This window comes from Barbatula barbatula, assembly GCF_947034865.1.
Source record: "Barbatula barbatula genome assembly, chromosome: 22".
Classification (NCBI taxonomy): Eukaryota; Metazoa; Chordata; class Actinopteri; order Cypriniformes; family Nemacheilidae; genus Barbatula; species Barbatula barbatula.
The window spans coordinates 9233109-9253936 of record NC_136785.1 but is presented as its reverse complement, the minus strand read 5'-3'; the positions used below and the strand labels follow the sequence as shown (position 1 = coordinate 9253936).

The 20828-nt window shown below is 38.1% G+C and overlaps 1 protein-coding gene across 1 annotated transcript; it reads right to left on the bottom strand.

Annotated features, from left to right (window-relative positions):
• Nucleotides 1–3618: 3618 nt before the first annotated feature.
• ddx10 (DEAD (Asp-Glu-Ala-Asp) box polypeptide 10) lies at nt 3619–20799 on the bottom strand. The gene is made up of 18 exons (XM_079486620.1): nt 20480–20799; nt 20171–20231; nt 19953–20083; nt 19669–19827; nt 19441–19561; nt 19160–19349; nt 18927–19053; nt 18573–18735; nt 18411–18495; nt 17482–17583; nt 15695–15782; nt 15320–15408; nt 14655–14997; nt 13050–13169; nt 12785–12961; nt 10140–10196; nt 6854–7020; nt 3619–3969 (listed from the first exon to the last, which is right to left on the bottom strand). Exons 1-18 carry the CDS (start codon nt 20669–20671, stop codon nt 3765–3767), a joined length of 2577 nt encoding a protein of 858 aa, XP_079342746.1. The 5' UTR covers nt 20672–20799; the 3' UTR covers nt 3619–3764.
• Between the last annotated feature and the right edge of the window lie 29 nt (nt 20800–20828).

The window sequence follows — 20828 nt, the reverse complement described above, 5'->3', positions numbered from 1 at the left end:
GTAAACACTTCACAGAGGAGGATCGTGTGGACTTGCATGTAAATGAGACAACAGCAGCAGAAATAACAAATCCCAGGAAAGACTTGAATGGAGAGATGGTGCTGTCCAGTGCTGAAAGCTTCATGCATAAACTAGTCTCATTAAAACAGCCCCGTGAATAAAACTAGTGAATACATGCTGATGTCCATTCATGAGAATCGAATCTGTGTGAAGGCTCTTCAAATTGAGTGCATAGGGGTTTTATGGATGTTTATTTCACTTCCACAACTCGAAGAGCGAGAGAGAAAACTTGCTTGGAGCTTTTGTAAGATGCCGAGTATAAAAATAAAGATTGCCCTACGATTGTCAGATAGTTCTTGTCTAACGATTCTGTCATACACTTTTCTCTCTTCAGGAAAAAGAGCTCTGTTCTTAAAATTACAATACAAATTGCTTCATTATTAAGCATTAAAAGCGCAATTAAATGGCTTGGCTCTGACCTGAGCAGGCACTATGAGTAGGTGTGAACCTGCTCACCATTTTAAGTTACACATTGCAAGTAAAAAAATGTGCATTATAATTCACAAGGATGCTGTCACAAGGGAAAATAGACAAAGCCACGCTCCAGACAGCAGAGGAAACGAACACAGTGCATTGTTAACTCTGGCTGGCTCATGCATCACCATTTCACATTGTTTTACAGTGTTGCAACAACAACATACGGGGAGCTATTTCATTTGTATCCAAATGATCAAAGCTCCAGATGTTATAAATCTCAGCTTTCCCATCACTAAGTACAAGACGGCGCATCACATCCTCTCCCAAAAGGCACTGCAGCGAATCCATATAACTACCTCTGAAACACAAGAACCACAGTTGTTTAAAAAACAGACACATGCTGGCTCGAAATCAACTAGGTTTGGCTTCCGTTGGGTTGAAAAGGACAGATTACCCAAAAATGAAAAGTCTGTCATCACTGTTGGAAACCCGTGACTTTTTTGCTTTCATGAAACAAAAGGCAAAAAGTTACGGACTGATTGACTCCAGTCACCATTTACTTAAAGTATATGATAAAAGACAGTGGTCAATCTTCTTCAATATTTAATCTCATGTCTTCTACATAAATCGGGTGAATGTAATATAATCTACACCCCTCCTTCTTCGTTTAGCAAACCAAGAAATCTAAAGAGCAGACACCAACACACGCATGCACATTAAGTTCTTGGAGCTCACTGCTGTACATATACGGCTGAAGCACTCCTTAGTGCTGAAACATTCATTAGATGGGAGAAATAGCAGTGAGGAAAATAGCTTTCCAGGCTGGACGCAGGCTCCTAATAAACACACGTCTGTGATGGATGACTCTGCACACACAAACCCGGAACACAAAGAGTATCTATGCACCCAGTCATACACAAACACAATACATCAAGGTATGACCGTCACAACCACTCAAGAGTACGGCCTGCCTTCAGATGTTGCTTCAAAACGATAATTGGAAAGAATCAATAAACTACACAGAGCCCTCCTGTGAAGAAAGTTATACTGTGTGTGCAGTTTATTTTTATGTCCACTACGTCCAATTGCGTCTGCTAAATGTAAATTACATGGTTAATATGTTAGATACAAAGATAACCACAATTTTAACTGTGAATTTTAAATTGTTTCACTACTTATGTTTGGAGATGCCTGGATTCTGTGCGATTTTAACTTCTAAAATGAGAAATAATCAATTTGTAGAAATATTAAAGGAATGTCACAGTTTCATTCAAATAACCTCATAATACTCACCCTATTTAACTGAACATAGTGTGATTTCGATTTAATATCTTGGCTCTTTCCAGTTTTGTTGAATGGGGTACAAGTTTTTGAAGCACCAAAAAAACACATTCTTCCAAATTTTAATTTCTCAAATAAAGCATACTTTCGTGGAAATATTCCTTCAGCTATTTTAAATTTTCCATCTTATCTATTATATCACTTTCTTTTCTGAAAATGTTACATGTTGTCACTGTCCGTCCAAAATCTCAGATGTCCAAATTAGCCGTTTTTCAGGACATTACAAGTAATGATTTACTGCAAAAAATACAAATCACGAAATATGGAGATACAAGGTTTCCGAAGGACAGCAGCGAAACAATGATTTCCCGTATGACATCATCCTTTAGGAAGTGAAATCATTAGGAACACAATTGAATTAATATTGTGAATTCTGTCATGATTCTGCCTTCTCTTGTCTTGATTTTCTGGTCTAGGGGCAGAGTCATGTCAGACCCACGTGTTTTATGTGGAGAGAAACATATTATTGTCAATCAGAACATAATATGCGTTCTCTCCTGTCTCGTCATTTGGCCCCGCCCCTCTCGTTTCTAGTATAGCTTTCCTCCTGTGTCTTATTACCCATACCTGCCCATCGTTATCTCCTTTGTTAGTTTCCCTATATATATACCCATTTGTTTATTGTCTTGTTGCTCGTTGGTTGTATATGTTGCCTGTTCTTGTAAATCTTGTACCTCGTGGAAACTGTTTGCTCTATCCCTACGCTGTGTCCCAGCGGTAGTATCCTGTTCTTGTTACCCTCTGTGAGTTTTCATTCTTGTTTTTTGCTGTCTTTGTTATCCCCTGGATTTTACCCCCTCGTGGGTTTTTGTTTTTTCATTAAAATCCGTGTTACCCCTTATTGCTGCCTGCGCTTGGGTTCTTCTCTCTACCTGTCCCGTGACAGAATTCATTACTGTGGTATTTGTTTATCTCACTCTAAAATATCTGTTCATCCTGTTTGATATCAGTATGAGCAAAGGTTATACCAAATACCACCATCCTAAAGCTAATTCCCAATCCCTCACTGAGCAAAGGGTAAACATATTCATCATATACCATCCTGAATGACAATCCAAGCATATTCATTTTTTAAAGTTACAGAATGTACAAGATACTGCATAAAAATAATCAAGGGCTCCTATGTCCAACAGCAACTGTCTAATATAAGCAATGAGTCAATAGAAATTCACTGGTGGGAAAGAACCTTAAAATAAGTAATAGAAACGATTATGTCTCATGGCATAGTGCTGATAATTTGAGAAACTGCCATAAGCGCATCTAAAAAAAACAGGGACCCCGGTGAATACAGAGGACTACAGGATAAGGTCACTGTTGTACAATGCAAAGTTATTCTGGTGTTCAATTATAGCTTGTTGTCTCATGTATACCCAATGCAAGCCTCTTCCTGACATGAGCTGGCTGAATGTAGATAACCAGACAACTCGGCAGGCCAGATTTGAGTTGAATAAGGGACAATAATTGCAGAGCTAGAAGTTCTTTTATAGATCATCCCTCCATTTCAATTTCAGACTGAAATCACACATTAAGTGGTGTTTCAATGTGACAGGAAGGCGATATTCAAAGCAGAAATAATGAGAACAGTTTAACAGTAATGGGTTCTAGACGGCACCTGGGACTTCACGGTGTTTCTCCATCAAGATTGACATGAGCTGAGCAGCTTTTTTTACTTCACTGCAAAACAAGTTTTTAGGTAATTTGAGGCTGTCTGGCAAGACGCCACATGAAAATTAATTTCCTGTGCTGAGTAGAGAAATTATATTCCATTGACAATAAAATATGGTATACACTGAACCATAGTCATATTCAGGATAAAATTTATTAGGAAAGAGGGAATTATGTCATGTATTAACTCAACATACAAGCACTATAAACACGCATCCAATTCAACTTTGTGGGATCGTGGGAACATGCTTGCTGTGAAAATGGTCCAGCTTTTGTATGCACTAGCTGTGGCTGCCCAGTAAATGCAACACAAGCTCTTCATCTTCAGCCAGCGACAGGCCAGTGTCCAGAGGAGTTACTGTAGACTTCTGCCTGGGCTTCTTTCTGACCACTTGTCTCTGCTGTACATCATCATCATCATCATCATCATCATCATCACTGCTATCATCGCTGAAACTTCTCTTCCTGCCACGGACTGATGCATCGCTGCGAGATACAAAAAAAAAAAGTTAAGGCTCAGATGCGAAACATCAGACATGGATCGTCTGAGATAAATACTAGTTAAATTTTAAACTGTCTGCTTTTTGGTTGTAATAATGATAAGATTGTACATCATTCCTGTGTGGTTACTGGATACTGTATGCAGGGGTGCTGGTCCCAATGAAGTTGTATATTGTCGCTGTCATCTTGTATCTCTAAATCCACAATTAAACTTAAAGGGATACTTCAGCCAAAAATGAAAATTCTGTCATCATTTACTCACCTTCGAGTTGTTAAAAATTGATAAATTTCCTTGTTCTGATGAACACAGAGAAATACCTATAACTAAACACATCTTGCCCCCATTGACTCCCATAGCAGGAAAAATTACTTTATAATTTTTTTGTTCTGTACAAATGATTTATAAAAAACAATGAGGTGATATATAAACGTATCCAAAATAAGCATTGCTGTGAGAATGGAAACCATTCTCCATACATCCACAGTTGACCGTTTCCAACCAGCTCAAAGATTCAGGATCAGTACGAACAGATCGCTCCACATTACGAATACACCAGAGGAATCAAAGTCTCTGAAAAGGCTACACAATGGAACAGGAGGCTTACAAAGATGTTCCCAAAGATTTCAGGATCTTGATATTCCAGCCACAAAGCACCGGTAAAGGCAGAGGTCATACTGGGTCAATGGGATCATTAGATTGAAGGGATGGTTCAAAACAGGAAGAGAAGGCAGACAGGAGGTGAAACAGGAAAGAGCTGAGGGTTAGTGACACCTCTGGCTTCAGTCCCAAATACAGAGCCTTTAATATGAGACAGGAGAGAAAGTGGGCGAGAGAGCCGGATGTAGAGGAAGAAAGAGAGATTTATCAGATTCACAGCGCTGGAGTCTCTCCTGCATTCAGCAAGTGTAGCCATGCAGTAAACACCCCGCACAAAGTCATTAATCAGAGCCACCGCTGCTGTCTGTGTGATATCACCTGCACCACTACACCACACTACACAAATCACTCGCTGCAGTTTGCAACCCTACAAACAAAGCTTTTTTAAAAACCAGAACTCAATGATTGTCATGACGTTTCGATCACGTTAATGGTCGCTGAATGTGCAAAACGAAACGTGTAGCCAGATTTATAAACAAATGATGTTCTGAACTGATTTCTATGTTGAAAAAGAAGTATGAATTAATCGGAGCAGATATTGCCCTGTTCGGACTTATTTTCTAACCACTTATTATTTTTTTTACAAAGTCAAACATAACAAAATGTTATTTATATACAATAAATAAATATATTTAATGTATATAAAATAACATATTATATTTTATACAAATATATATTTAATTATATATAAATTTGTAAATATTTAATAAATTAAAATAAGATAAATACTTCATATTTTGAATTAATAAAAAAAAAAAATTCACGTACAATAAGATAAATAAAATATATAACAACATACCAAAAGAAACAAGAACCTTAATTTTTTTAATACAATAATAACAATATGTCCGAAAAGGAGCGGGGTGAATCAAAAGCTTATGTAGGTATATTAAATAGTAACGTAAAAAAATTTCAAGACCAGTTACTAAATAGCATTTACAGCTCCATACTGCTGTCCTAAAACCTTTTGCAAGAATCTTATTAAAATGATTTCTGATTTGTTAAATCTGTTCAGTTAAAGGTCCAGTCAGTAATATCTAGCGGCGAGGTTTCGAATTGCACCCAACCGCTCACCCCACTCCTCCCTTTCGAAACACTACGACGGCTGACAGAACATGGCATCTAAGGTAATAAAAACATTACACTTCATTGTGTAAGCTCTTCATACACCTCTGAAGACATAGCTATGTAATTTAAAATATAAAGTTTCTATTAAAAGATCATCCCAAAAATTACACACTGGACCTTTAAAACCAGAGAAGGTCATTTGGCGGCAGATGCCGAGGGCCGTAAGACCTGTAATAATTGCGATAATATTCTAATTTGTATTCATGTGCGAGACTTCTACTGTGTGTTCCTACGGTCTGCATACATGAATGAGTGTCAGAAATCCAGTGACATCAAGGTACAAGCAGACCGACGGAAACACAGACCGCAGGAAACAAAAGAGAACAGGACGTGACGGGTTTTACAAAAGAGGAGACAAAAACGAGCATGAAAAGGAGGGAGCGGAAAAAAACCCTGTAACATATGGTCTTACTCTCACTTTAAATCTAGATGTAATTATGCATTTTATAGATTATCTTCAGCCAGAGAAAGGATCCCTGTTTAACCCTGCCAAAGGGAAATGAATCAGCGTGAATCATTTTCCCCTGTAGAGAGAATCCACCTCCAAGAGGCAATTCTGCAGCAAACTTCAGTACAAAAAAGGACATTGGATCAGCACGCTCGAGCTTAATCGAACTCTACAAACTCGATGCACGTGGGGAGAGCTGAGGCTCTAATTAAGTAACAGAAGAATCAATTCCTCATTTTAAAATAATTACAGTCTTGCGAAGCTGTGCCAGGCTGATTGGCTTGATTTACCGCTTTAACGGTTTTTCCACAAACTACAGTGCTGCACAATGCAAGGCCCAATGTCATAATGCAATAATGAAGGAAAAAATATGTTATTTGGTTCAACACCGAAATATAAGGACTCAATTTTAAGCTGTGCATAATTAGATCTACAGCAGAGAAACTTCAAATATCAGAGAATCGATATCTCAGTCCTGCACCTTCTCTTCCAAGCTTACTGAAAAACTATTTTATTGAGATGAATTGTGAAGTGTGAGATGCAGCACAGATGCTGCTGTACATGAGCTGAAGATGCTTCATGACCTTTGAGAAAGTCAGATGTCATCCAGCTGTTCAGAATAGAAGTCCATTTACCTGGGTTCTCCATCTGAGGAATCTGAATCGTGCACTTTGTCTGGGTCAGGTAGTGTGCTGGGGTCGAATTCATCTTCAACTCCCGAAAGATAGGCCACAACCTCCTCCTCCTCACCATCATCATCGTCGTCATTGTCACAGTCATCATCGGCAGCTTCCTTTTGCTTCTGTAAAAGGAAAAGGCAAAGACTTCATTTTCACATTACTGATAGCTGCCATTCCGGTTTTAACATTCCTCTTAGCTCAGAGGTTCTCAACCTATTTTGAGTCCAAGGCCGCTATTGCATTCAACAAGATTCAAACGTCCCCGTTTCACTTCCAAAAACTCAACATTTCTATCCAAAAGAATATTTTAGAGTTTGGCAAATGGAAATATTATTATTCATCATAAAAAATGGCCAAATAAAAAAAGGCCAAAAAATAATAATAACTATCTTGTTTTTACTTTTTAAATAAAAAAATTCATCTTGAGGCCCACTTGAAAGTCAGCTGGGGCCCCCGTTGAGAAGACATTATATTATATGTAAGACATTACATATATTTTGGTAGAAAGAGACTTAAGAGACAACATTAAACACCAAAATGTGGCAAAGTAAGTGTCTTTTGAGATTATATTAAATATAATCTGCAATACTTAAATATTTTGTTTTTGTGCGTGGGTCTAAACTTAATTCCGTCAGCTGCTTATGAAGCTCAGGATAAAAAACATGAGTTGGCAAGTGAGAATTTGTAAATGGTAAAGCGTTATCCAGGTATTTAACACATCCTTGGTTCCAAGACCTTGCTAAAACATAACAATTGGATTTATTAAAAAAAGGCATAAACAGAAGTTATCTGACCCCTTCAACAAAAGGTATTTTATGTGAGGAAAAGTCTGCCATTCCATCAACATAATCAGAGAACATCCGTCCTCTCATCCATCTCTCACGCTACAAAAACTATGTGTGAGAAATCTATACCACTGTTCTTTATATTCTTTTAAACAGAAAGTTTCCAGGACCAACCATGACCGTCTTTATCAGCCTACTCTACCTATGTTCCTTCAGGCAAGTTTCTTGATTCAGGTACACCCTGTGGTGTGTGTTTCAACTTTCTCCTCTCACCTGGAAAAAAATGAATCATGAACTTTTGGTCCAGCTGTCTTTGATATATTTTTCTTTCATTAACAAGGAAACAACGCTATAATGTTTACACTGTGCAATTCCACATATCTACAGCACTATACATTTCTAAACCATGTAAATGTGTGTTTAGATAAATTGTATGGGATCCTGACTGGTGTAGGACACTCTGCATACAGCTGAGCTTCTATTAGTGCTGTAATCTAATCATGCTTTGCAAGATCCATTTGAAATTCAGCTGACAGACCAGCAAACAATGCTGAATGTGCACTGAATAATGCGAGAAAAGCACAACGGCCAAACAGTCTTTGGGAAGATTTACACAAGAAATCACAGCACATATATGTGGTAACTGTTAAATATGGCGGGCGAATGTGTATGGTGACATGTATTTACTCGAATGTTAGTGTCACAAATAACAACTCTTGCTCGCTGTTCAAAACAGTCCAAACATTTACGGTCATTTGCATATCCATTATCTACATTTCTCCTTGAATCAATCAGCCTGTCTAAATCAAAATATCCGCAGGGTAATGCGAATAATTTCGCCATTGACTGAATCCGTTCATATTTCTTTATAAAGAATGCATTATTCATTGCTCTCAGTGGTGTGTATGCACACATGAATGAGCTCTTGCAACATCTGCGTCACAGGCTTGTGGTTTATCAATATGGATTTTCATTGCAGACTTTGATTTCTACCTGGCCAACAGCTGCTATTTTATTTACATAACTGCTTTCATTTAGCATTTTTCAAATTGAATGTTAGCATACTTTGTTAAAGAAAAATGAACATGTATTTCTATTTGCTATGTTTCCCTTTTGCAGGTTCGTCGGTAGAAGTTGAGTTTCATGAAAGGAACGGTTTACCCAAAAATGCCCTCAAGTTGTTCCAAATCTGTATAAATTTCTTTGTTGTGATAAATACATTGAAAGATATTCGGAAAATAAAGCTTGTAACTAAACAGCTCTTGGCCACCATTGACTAAAAATTGCTTCAAAAATTTATTTGTTCTGTGGAAAAATATATTTTGAAGAATGAAGGAAAGCAAATAGTTCTGGGGCACTTATGACTACAATTGTAATTTTTCCTACTATGGTGGTCAATGTTTGGTCACAAGCATTCTTCTAAATATCTTTCTCCTAGATCTTCAAAACAAAGAAATGAATATAGATTTGTATCAACTCAAGGGCAAGTTAATTGGGGTGAAAATTTATATTTTTGGGAGAACTGTTTCTTTAAAATCGAGAGAACTAACACTTCTGCTGATCAGTAAAGCGAACTCTGTTATTGATCAAACCAAAATGGCCAACCGATTAATCAGCAGGTACAATGTATTGTAATATCACTATGAAAGAGAATGACACATACAAATGAAAAACGTTCAAATGTTAAAAGACTCTGAAGGGTCCATCTATCTCATTGAACATCTGAAGAACAGTAACTGAAAAAAGGCCAAAACTGGCAGGAAAGGAAGCAGCACTGCTATCTGTATAAACACATGCTGTCAAAAGAGCAATTCAATAGCTCTCTAAATTAATCCGGACCATGCGTAACAACAGACAGATCGACCACCAGTAGGGCAGTTAAGACAAAGCAATGAGTGAACAGTGAAAGAGTGCAGAGATTCATTGTTAGGGAGGTGATAAATAGTCCAGCATTATCGGACAGACCGCTGCATTGATCAGATGACAAATGAGAGAAGCCCGGCAGCTGCATTTCCATATGGATGCGCAGAGCACAATCCCCCAGCGAGGACAGACACATGACAGCTGCCAGCGTCGAAATGATGTGCTGTCTGCACGAGGGAAAGACCAGAGACGGAGGAATCGGATTCGATGTGACAAATTCCACAAGAAAAGGTCTCACGTCAAATCTTTGAAATCTTAAAAACTTGCTTCAAAAAATACACAAACATTGAGATAAATAATGGGTTGTCTGTCTGTTTGCAGACAGCTGGGAAAAAAATAATTAAAAAAATATGCAAAAAGATTTATTGTTGTTAAGATATATTTGGTATTCACTAGTAATATTTTAGCATTCAGCAAAGAGATTTGCAACGAAGCTCAAGCCAGGACTAAAACTTGCGCGGTCTGAGGCAGAACTGCACAATATGTTGGAGGACTGACCACAAGGTCTTGGCTGTCTACATTCGTACACGTACCTCTTTACGCTGTTTGCTTGCCTCTATTCGAGCTGCCTTCTCCTTCAGCCGTTTCTCCTGTTCAGAACAAGAGAAAAAAGACAATTAACAGCTGCACCTAAATTTGGTCATACAGCCATATCAAACACAGTCATGCAGCACATCATGAAACGATGAGACAGTGGAAGGAAAGAGAAAGCATTATTTAATGCTGCGCTGTATTTTATTTAGTCCGCACAACGCAACTATAAACACTGCTGGTGACTCACAGTTTTCTTACAGCAGTGAAATATTATAAGGTGGAAGGTTGAATGAAAATCAAAGAGCTGTAATGAAACCAATATCACAATCATTGCATTGGCTTTTCATTACTTTAAAAATGTCAAACGATCCCAATTGTGGAATAAACATCTCTTTACCTGGAGAATGTATTGACCTGTGGCACTGATATTTGTACACATCAAAGTCAGACAGATGCATACATAAGAAACCCCATAAACTCTATTAATAAAAGCTTCAGAAGCTAACAAACACTTCTATTTAAGTAGTTGAAATATCGACGTTTCACTAGACACGCATGCCTGGCCTGACGTTAAAATGACAGTTCTATCATCATTTACTCACCCCTCTTGTCATTTCAAACCTGTATGACTTTATTTCTCAGCAGAACACAAAAATGTTGTTAACTGGACCCCGTTCACTTGCATTGGTTTTGTGTCCATATGATAAAAGTGAAAGGGGTCCAGTGTTGTTCGGTCACCAACATACTTTAAAATATCATGTTTTGTGTTCTGCGGAAGGAAGGAAGTCATTAAGATTTGAAATAAGAGGGTGAGTAAATGATTCATCATTTATGATCATTTTTGGGTGAACATCAATTTAACTTTGCAGTCTGTTTGGTTATCGCTCTGAATAGTGGCTAATCATAGAACAATTCATTTTATATTTAATTTATATTATTGTTTTATTGTATATTCCCGCTCATTCTGCTTCACAACTCCTTCCTGGTGGAACATTCTTCCTAACTTCCACATCTCACACAACCTACAAAAATCTACTTAAAACGAATCTCTTCTGTGAATACTTGACAGACGTATGAGAAGAGAAAAATACATTACCCTCTCTCTCTCTCTCAACAGGTATTGGTCTAGCTTTTGTTGAAACTAGTAACTTTGTATTAGCACCTATTGTACAATTTCTCTTGAATGACATATGACTAATTGCTCCCTGAACTCCCTGTAAGTCGCTTTGAATAAAAGAGTCTGGTAAATCACAATGTAAATTAATCAATGCTATATATATATATATATATATATATATGAAGAGTTTGCTTCACAAATTAGATAACTCCAATGCATTCCAATTAATAACAATCAAACTGCAGTTGGTTTGTTTTGATTTAAGCCATAAAAACTAAAAAATACAGCTAACTGACACAATTAAAAAAATGATAACATAATAAAAAAGTAATAATAAATCTCAATTTGGAACCAAACTCTTCATACACACACACACACACACACAGAGTATATGAATGTGTGTGTGGTTTCACTTCCACATGCACAGATGTTTGTGTATGCATGTGTATTTAGTGTATTTAATATATATATATATATATATAAATACAGTATACTTTTAGCAACTGTGCTCTACAAATGGGTTACCATACTGTCACAGGTCCGCAAGGTCCCTTTGGTATAAAAAATCTATTTAAAATAATCTAAAAGTGGTATATGAAGAGTCTGGGGGGGTATAAAGTTAAACTTTACAGACACATTTGTGTCACACGGAGTTGCTGACTTCGCAAATGTGACATATGGAGCAAAGGCCTTGAGTGTTTTAAAAGGGAAAGTATATAAATGCTGGTCAATCTCTGAGGGCTGTACTGGACTACTACTGTAGAATATATGAAACACAAAGGCACCAGTGCATCTGATGTCAATCTCATCTCAATGTCACTGACAGCACCAGATACAAAACGAAAACGTGTTAGCATCGCCAGGCCTTAACAAACACTTTGAGAGAAAAGATGGGGTCCTTGCGCCTTTCAGTATCATATGGAAAAAAGCTTTTTTTGACAAATCATTGAGTGCTTCAGCGCTAACAAATGTTCTCCTGCTAAGGCGTTAGCTAGAATGAAGATGTGACACCAAAATGAAGCATAAGGAACACGGTGCTACTTTTATTTTCAGCTTCCTCTCTGATCAATGAAAAAACAAGATCTGCTTCACATATTAAATGAGGGATGTACGAGAAAACGCTCTCCACTGGAGCGCTGTAAATGGTGTAATTTTGCCAGAGAGCAATCCTTTAAAAGCTTGTCCAATTTCCAGAACTACAGTAATAAGTCAGGAGCCCAATCTCTAGCGCTGACGCCTGGAGCTTCAAGCCACGCTGCCTGCACAGGCATCTCAGCTATTTCGATCTGCCTGAACCTGCAAGAACACCAGCCACAGGGCCAGAGCGTCTTCTAGATTGCCCATTGCCCTCAGCTCCTTCAATATTACTTTGATTTGAACACCTGGGGCTTAAACCAATGAATCAAGTTTGCTTCAAATTATTTTATATGTGAAACAACACAGGAGTATGAAAGATGGTACGCCTATGGATGCCAGAAGTGCGAAAAGTTGTTGCCAACATGAAGATCTTAGTATGACCAAACTCACCCTATGTTTCTCTTTGATTTTACGTCGGTACTCTTTCTTGTCAAACTCCTGGTCTTCCTTGCGGAGCCGTTCTTTGGCCGCCTCAACGTTGATACCAGACGTCTCCTCATCATCATCTTCCTCCTCCTCTCCATTTGGGATCATGGTTCTCTGCAGAGGAGGCCACTGTTGCAAAGCCTGCAAACAGAACTCAGTTACATTAAACAAGATCCTAACAAGCTATTTATGACTCCCAAATCCATTAACATCTCTGAAAAATACATACCTCGCCATGGTCGGTGAAGATCGTCTTTGTGTTCACCTTGAAGTTTCTTTTCTGGATTTTCTTTGCTTCCTTGACTTTGGACTCTTTTAGTTTCTTGTTCCTTTCTTCACCAGTTGTTTCCTAAAAAACGAGAAGAGAATAAGTTTTATATAGCTACGAGCAAGCTGTCACTTCAACACACTGAGGCCAATATTAAACACGTAGCAACATAGTAAAACAAGATTTCAGGAGACACATCTTAAATGGACAGTTCACCCAAAAATGTCATTTCTGTAATCATTTACTCGCCCCAGAGTTGTTCTAAATCTTTATACATTTCATTGTTCTGGTGAACACAGAGAAAGATATCTGGAAGAATGCTTGTAACCAAACAGTGCTTGGCCATCATTGACTACAATATTCGGAAAATCACAATGGTAGTCAAAATGATCCCAGAACTGTTATCTTTCCTAAATAATAAATGATGACAGAATTTTCATTATTGGTTGAACGGTTCCTTTACCCATCAGGTGACTGTAACACCCAATCTCACTTCACATCATTGTAAATCTCCATCCATTGCAGTATTCAGCATACTAATAGACGTTACTTGCTCATCGCATCTGGTCTTAGAAAATAACATTCAGACAAAAGGTTAACTCTAAAGTTTTCGATGGAGGAATATTTTAAGAAGAAGAATCGGCAAACGCTGACTGAACTATTTGATTTTGCAGCCTCAAGACAAATTAGCTTTTTGACATGACTCAAAAGGTCCGCGTCTCTTAAATTTGCCAAGCCTGCACAGGAGTCATGCCAGCTCTGCCTCTGAGGTATACTGAGTAGAGTCTTACATAATTAACTGTTCCGATATATACATTTATACTGAAACATGTGAAAACATCACACAGAGTTCAGAAACTGTTCAGTCCTGAAATAATCTTCGAGACCTTAGAAGTACTATGAAAGATGTCTGTATTCTCCATTACTTCTATTACAGAGGTAATGTGGTAAGGTAAACAAAGGTAAGGTGTAAAAGGTATATTCAAATTACACTACATGGCCAAAAGTATGTGCATATACTAATACAAAATACAGCCATGCAATCTCCTTAGTCAAACATTTTAAGTAGAGTGGGGCCTTGCACTGTGCCAGCATGACAAACTCCGTCATTAACATTCTAGACATTCTCCTTTAGTTTTCTACTGTGGAGCACAAAAGGACCAGTACAGAGAAAGAGAGAGTGAGTCACCATTCACTTAGATTGAACTAAATAGTTTCTTTTTTTCATTAAAGAAAGACTCGCATAAATATTTGGAGCTCTCTTCAAATATTTCCCTGAAGATCATAATCCCAAGAGAGGGGCAGCTACTTTATGTCCATGGATTAAGAGACCATTCCAAATGTTCATTAAATCAGCATTTGTAGATAGATCATGTTGTGCAAATACAAATCATATTTTTATTTAAAATTTGGAAATAAATATTGTTAGTAGTCCACATAATAAAAAAAAATACTATTTTAACTAAAAACATAAAAAAACTGAAAACGGTCTTTGAAACGGGTTCTTAATTTTCCACAGCTGTATAATTGTTCACGTAGTTGTGGTCAACTTTAAAATGTGTTTACCTCTTTGGTCTGGCTGTCCTCGTTGACACTGAACACATCTTTACGTTTAACCGTCAGCAAGTCCAGATCTTTCTGATCATCCTCCTCTTCATCATCAGAGCCACACAGCAGAGCTGCAGGCTTTTCTGCCTCCTCATCAACATCATCATCATCACTATCATCCTCCTCAGACTGTAAAAGCTCAGAGTCCGCTTGCTTTCCCTTGAGTTGCGTTTTGAAACTCTTAAGTTCATCTTCAGACTCGTCTCCTGCAGCGATGCTGTTGTTCTGCATTCCTCCGCTCCTCTGCTGCTGGGCATTACTAAGGAAACGGACCCTTGGTGCCACCGCCAGACCCAGTGACCTGACCATGATGACACCACACAGACCCAATGTTTAATACGTTGTACTAACTGTGACTTTAAAGACGACAAAGGCAACTTTTTTATAGTAATCATAATGGACAGGAAATTATGGGAAACAATAGAAAGATGATGAGTATGTGGACATCCTCTATGAGCGTGCACAGGCCAACCTGTCCGTTTTCAAAACAGACAGTGGACTGTTTTTCAATTTCATAAAGATACATTATTTAAAATACCTATGAGGCTGTTTCAAGCGAACACACAGGTATATTTACACAGAGAACTACTGGCGCTAGGCATAACTTCACAGCATCTACTCACATGGCATATTCTGGGAGTTTGAGCTGAAAAACATCAAAGACTTCTTTGTTCTTCATCAGAAAGACAGAACGGAGATAGGACACAAAACACTGCCAATAAGGGAAAAGAGAAAGGAAGAGAAAAGGCATTACAGAGGATAAAATCTGTAAACGTATCCCAGATAAAACACATTACTGAGAGCACAGGCAGGCGTTTCACGGTAGAAATCTGACGACTTCATTTCACACTCCTCTTCTTCTCTGTAATGAGGCTGACAAATCTCAGCCCCGGGCGTAAAGAAGACAATCAGATTATACTGAAAGCCCCTGTGTTACAGTATAACTTCAAGCGTAATTGTGCGAAATTGCACAGGAAGTCAACGTATCTGCTTCTTACCCTCTGTGCTCGCTCCTTCTGCTCTTTCTCTTGGGCCAGGAAGGCCTCCAACTTCTGCTGGACAAATATCAACTTTTCTGGATTCACCCTGCAAGACAAAACAATAGGGTCCATAAATATATATTTAATACAGATCCTATAGATATTTCTAAAAAAGATCAGTAAATATCGGATTACAATGGTGAATTAAAAAATAAAATGAAGAGCCTCAAACCAGTATATTAAACTTTAAACACACTTGGGTATATTGAAACAGAACAGGGTTTTTTACATTTAAAGATACAGTATAACAAACATAATTGCACAACATTAGCTGTAAAGAGGAGCTGCAATCATATGAACCGCTGCCTTTTATGTGAAGGTGATATGCACGATGTTAATGAAGTGAAGGATATGCTCCCTGTTGTAACATCCCCTCTTTGTAAAAAAGAAAAGTGACATCTAGTGGATAGTTGTAGCAATAACATTCACGTTAATGAATGTCCAATGTGTACGGAAATATGCTTGTAAAAAAATAGATTCACAGCTTTTTCGACCTCATTTAAAAGAAACGATTAGTCGATTTTTCGCCCAGCCCTACAAAACAACAAGACCAGTCAGTGCAAACTCAAGGGACTTTGAGGCATCTCCTAAATAGGAATGGATGAATATGAATTTTGGGGCCAGTATAGATTTTAAATATACATTTTAACAAACAACTATTGGTTGATTCTGATATTTGTCCCAGCATACAGGTATTTTTGTTGTTTCAAAAATACATATATTTCATGCACATTACTCTTGAAATGGCTGGAATACACTACAAGACTTTTTCACATTTAGACATACACTAGCAGACTTTTTGAAAGTTTCAGATAGAAACTGATCAAATCTGCTGACTGGCAGATGTCTGAAAATCTGGGCAAAATCTGAGCAAAAGTCTGTGTTCAGTCATTTTTAGCAATTATCTGATTTTCCTATTTTTTCTGATGCAAGTTTTTAACTTAACAGAAAAAAATAAACATTATGCCACTTTGTGCTTTTACGAAGATGATAAATTATCAGTATGTTATAGTAGCCTAAAAAAACTCAAAACTAAATATTGACTGACAGCCCATTGATTAGTTAACAGTTTTCACTAGCCGTGAAACTAAAGCGCTCAACCTAAATATATATATATATATATATATATATATATATATATATATATGTGTCGATGTTTTTGATGCTGAGATTTGAAAATTAGATCTTAAAACATAAGTAAACATGACATTACATTGAGGTATTATAACCATTCTCATAAATTTGGCCTTTTTCACATTTTGTTTATATTCCTGGAGCACTTCAGGGATTTATCCCTAATGAATGGGGGTGAATTTTCATGCTAGATCATGAAAGCTATCTTTCTGTATAGCTGGCTGACCAGGAAACACAAGTTTTTAGTCACTTCAGCCTGTGTCAACTCTTTTGTTATACATAGATAATATATAGAGACAATGTTTTAGCAAAGATAAACCCAGCCAGCGAGAGATTTTGATTTCAGTGGCACATTCGCTGCAGATATCATTGATCACAATAATCACATGATAACAGGCCCTTGATGGGGACTCAGCATGCATTCTCAGCATGAACAAGACTTTGCCCATTCTTAACAGAGAACCTTCATGCAGTTCACTTTGCAAAATACTGATAAATCATCCAATAAAAATGCAAATAAGCCAGAGATCAAACTAATCCCTATTGGCCGGTCACATTTTATATTTTCAACATCACGGTCCTATACAGTCACACAGGAGACATTCACTCACTGGATTTTGTTAATGGGAACTTTCTTCTCTTGAAGCTGTGCGATCATGCCCTTCTCCTCTGAGGGCAAGAGAACAAGAAGAGCTTCACCTCCTTCCTTATATCTGTAGAGAGAGAGAGAGAGAGAGAGAGAGAGAAGTAAGAAATGTGTTACAGGGACAATTCAGCCAATTTCATATCATTTCAATGTAAAAACCGCATATGGGTTGAAACATCATGAGGATTAGTAAATAATGACAGATGTTTTGCTTTGGAGTACCACATTCCCCTAAGACTGAGGGTCTGCCGCAATACACTCACAGCTGTACTTCCACACAAGAAAAATTAACAGCTCTCTGAGAGCTCATGTGAAAGCTCATGAGCTTTTTGCTGAGGGTGGTGATCTATGAAGGGGAATTACTGAGAATATTGATTTCACACTGAAAGGATAAGCGTAGCATAGAAAAAGAGAAAGTAGGGCTGGCAGCTGGGTGGAGAGCAGGTGTGTGTCGCCTTGCTTTAAGCAGTAAGAACTTGACATTTTTCCGTAGCTTCAGATCATTATAACTGCCCCTCAAGGTGAGTCTGTAACAAGCCAAATCTTGAGTCTAAAAATTTAACAATACATTACTCTGTTTTCCATTTCAAGATGGGCGGGGGGTATAAAAAACAAATCTATACTGTTACTGCAGAGATGAACGTGAACTCAAATGAATTCAACTAAATACGATTTCAGGTATTCTGTGAAACAAGTAAATAATAAGGAAGGGAAATTACAAAAAAAAACATTCAGGGCATATCGAAGGCCTTTAAAAACAACTTATTAACCTATTACTGCTTCCATAAGTCCCAAGACTGCCAATGCAGACATTGCCATCAGTCAATGAGGCACAAAGCAAATGTGCCACCTAGTGGTACAGCAGAAAACAAACAAGCACAATAACGGCATTACCTGGCTGTTCTTCCAACTCTGTGGATGTATGTGTTTGCATCTTCCGGACAGTCAAACTGCAGAACCCAGTTCACTGCTGGGAAATCTAGAAACATCCAAATTTTAAAAGTTGAACTTTAAATATATCCTTGTTTATGTGTACGTGTAAGGAGCCTGCATTACCAAGTCCCCTGGCAGCAATGTCTGTAGCAAAAAGGACTGCGGCCGTTTTGCGGACAAAGTCGTTGTAAACCTCCACCCTTTTCATCTGATGCTGTCTGCCGTGCAGAGCGAGTACTGAGATACCCGGACGCAACCGACAGAATATCCGGAACAGATACTGAACCTGCAGATGAGCAAGAATGCAAGTCAGCAAATGCTGGAAATATGACTCATCAGATTTTTCAAAATTGTGTTATATACACTACTTGCATCTTGTTGTCACTTAAACTGTTATGCTGATCATTTGTAATGAATGCTTGGACGCTGTATGTTCTTTCAGAAACTGTGCAACATAACAGCATTTTCCTCAGTTACCTCTTTACAGCAAGCAAAAAAGACGATGATCTTCTTGTGAAGGTGACTTCTCATAAATGAGAAGAGCATGTCGACCTTCTGGTGCAGCTCACACACCATGTAGTTCTGTTCCAGAGTAGCAGGGGTACTGCAGAGAAGATCACTTTATAAGATATGCATGTACAAATACTTTACCTTCTGAGCCTTATACTGGTTTTAATAAACTAGTATAAAAAACATGTTGTTGATCTTACCTAAACTTGGCTTGCTCGTGGACCCACACATATTCTGGGTTCTTCAGGCTCAGCCTGGCAAGATCTTTGACAGATTTGGTTTGAGTGGCAGAGAACAGAAGGGTCTGACGTGTTTTTGGGAGGTTTTCCACAATAGCATTGAGCGTGTCGGCAAATCCCATGTCAAGAATCCTATCAGCTTCATCCAGAACTGTCAAATAAGAGTGTTTTGTCAGCAGGACATTTCACTAAAACTGGTACTGTGGACAGATAAGGAACCTAAATTTAAGCTGTTCTTTTACCGAGCATGTGCAGGTTTGATGCATGAAATGTGGACGTCTCATCCATGTGCTGCAAAAGACGTCCTGGGGTGCAGATAATTATATTTGTGCGATGGATCTTCGCGGATTCGTCTTTTAGATCCTGTGGTGGCAATAAGACCATTTAAAACAGAATAAAAAACTCCCTTTAATTGCAAATCAACCAATACACACAAGAACCACAGTAAGCAGTAAATATCAGAGACACACCTTGCCACCGATTACAAGTCCAGCAGAAAAATCGTGATTTTTCCCAATTTTCCTCAACACCTGAAAGGTCTGGTAGGCCAGTTCTCGTGTTGGAGAGATGACGAGAGCACCCAGACCGTCCACGGCGCTCCATTGTTCACGGTACAAGCACTCCAAAACCTGAAGACAATTACAATTTTAAATACAGCCACTTCTTATCACACAACACATTTGTTAGAAGTACGTGAAGTGTACACAGTAAAGCTCAAAGTGCTTTATATGACAGCCACTGATGTTTTGCTTACTGGGATGAGAAAAGCCAAGGTCTTTCCAGAGCCCGTCTTCGCAGCACCAAGAACATCTCTCCCTTGCAAAGCAAAGCCAATGGTCTGCCTCTGAATCTCTGTGGGCTGCCTATACTGAGCTTCGAGAAGACCTAATGAAAGAATTCATATAATTATTAAAATTACAATCATGCTTCAATTATGTATAAACTAGAGGACAAACAAAAAAGAATGATCACCTCTCAGTGTGTTTCTTGAAAGAGGAAAATCAGAGAACTTCACAGCCTCTTTGGGGTTGATCTATAAAAACACCAGTTAATCATGTCAAAGGCTTCACAGAAAGATTGATAGAGAAGTCTTAGAAGATGTCAAACCCGGTGTTTACATGTTTACTGACCATACACACAACAAAAAACAGGGGAACCTCAAAGTGTCAGGATTAGGTTTAGCTCGATCAGATTTCAAGCATCGATTGAGCAGGTGACCCACACGTATGCCAACACCTTGAACCGATTAAATGGCGTTAAACATACTAACGTCAAACTCACCTCTGAGTATTTTTTCACCAGTTTCTGTATATTTTCTCTCTCGGTCTCAAATTGGCGTTTCTTGCTGGTCGGTTTTCTCGCTTGTTTGACACGCGTCTTCTTTTCAACATACTTCTTTTTCCATTTCTCGAAATTCTTAACAGGGTCATCCGTCACTGTTTTTTTCTTCTCTTTATTCTTTTTAACCCGCATTTTTAATGTATTTCGTTTGCTAATATGAACGCAGAGCTACGATAACAACACGTGAACGTTTTCTTCAGCGATGCCAAATTGTCTTTCGGCAAAGTATACTTTGTTAGGTTGGTACATCTGCGCCACCTAACGACCTGGAGTGGCACTGCACTCACAT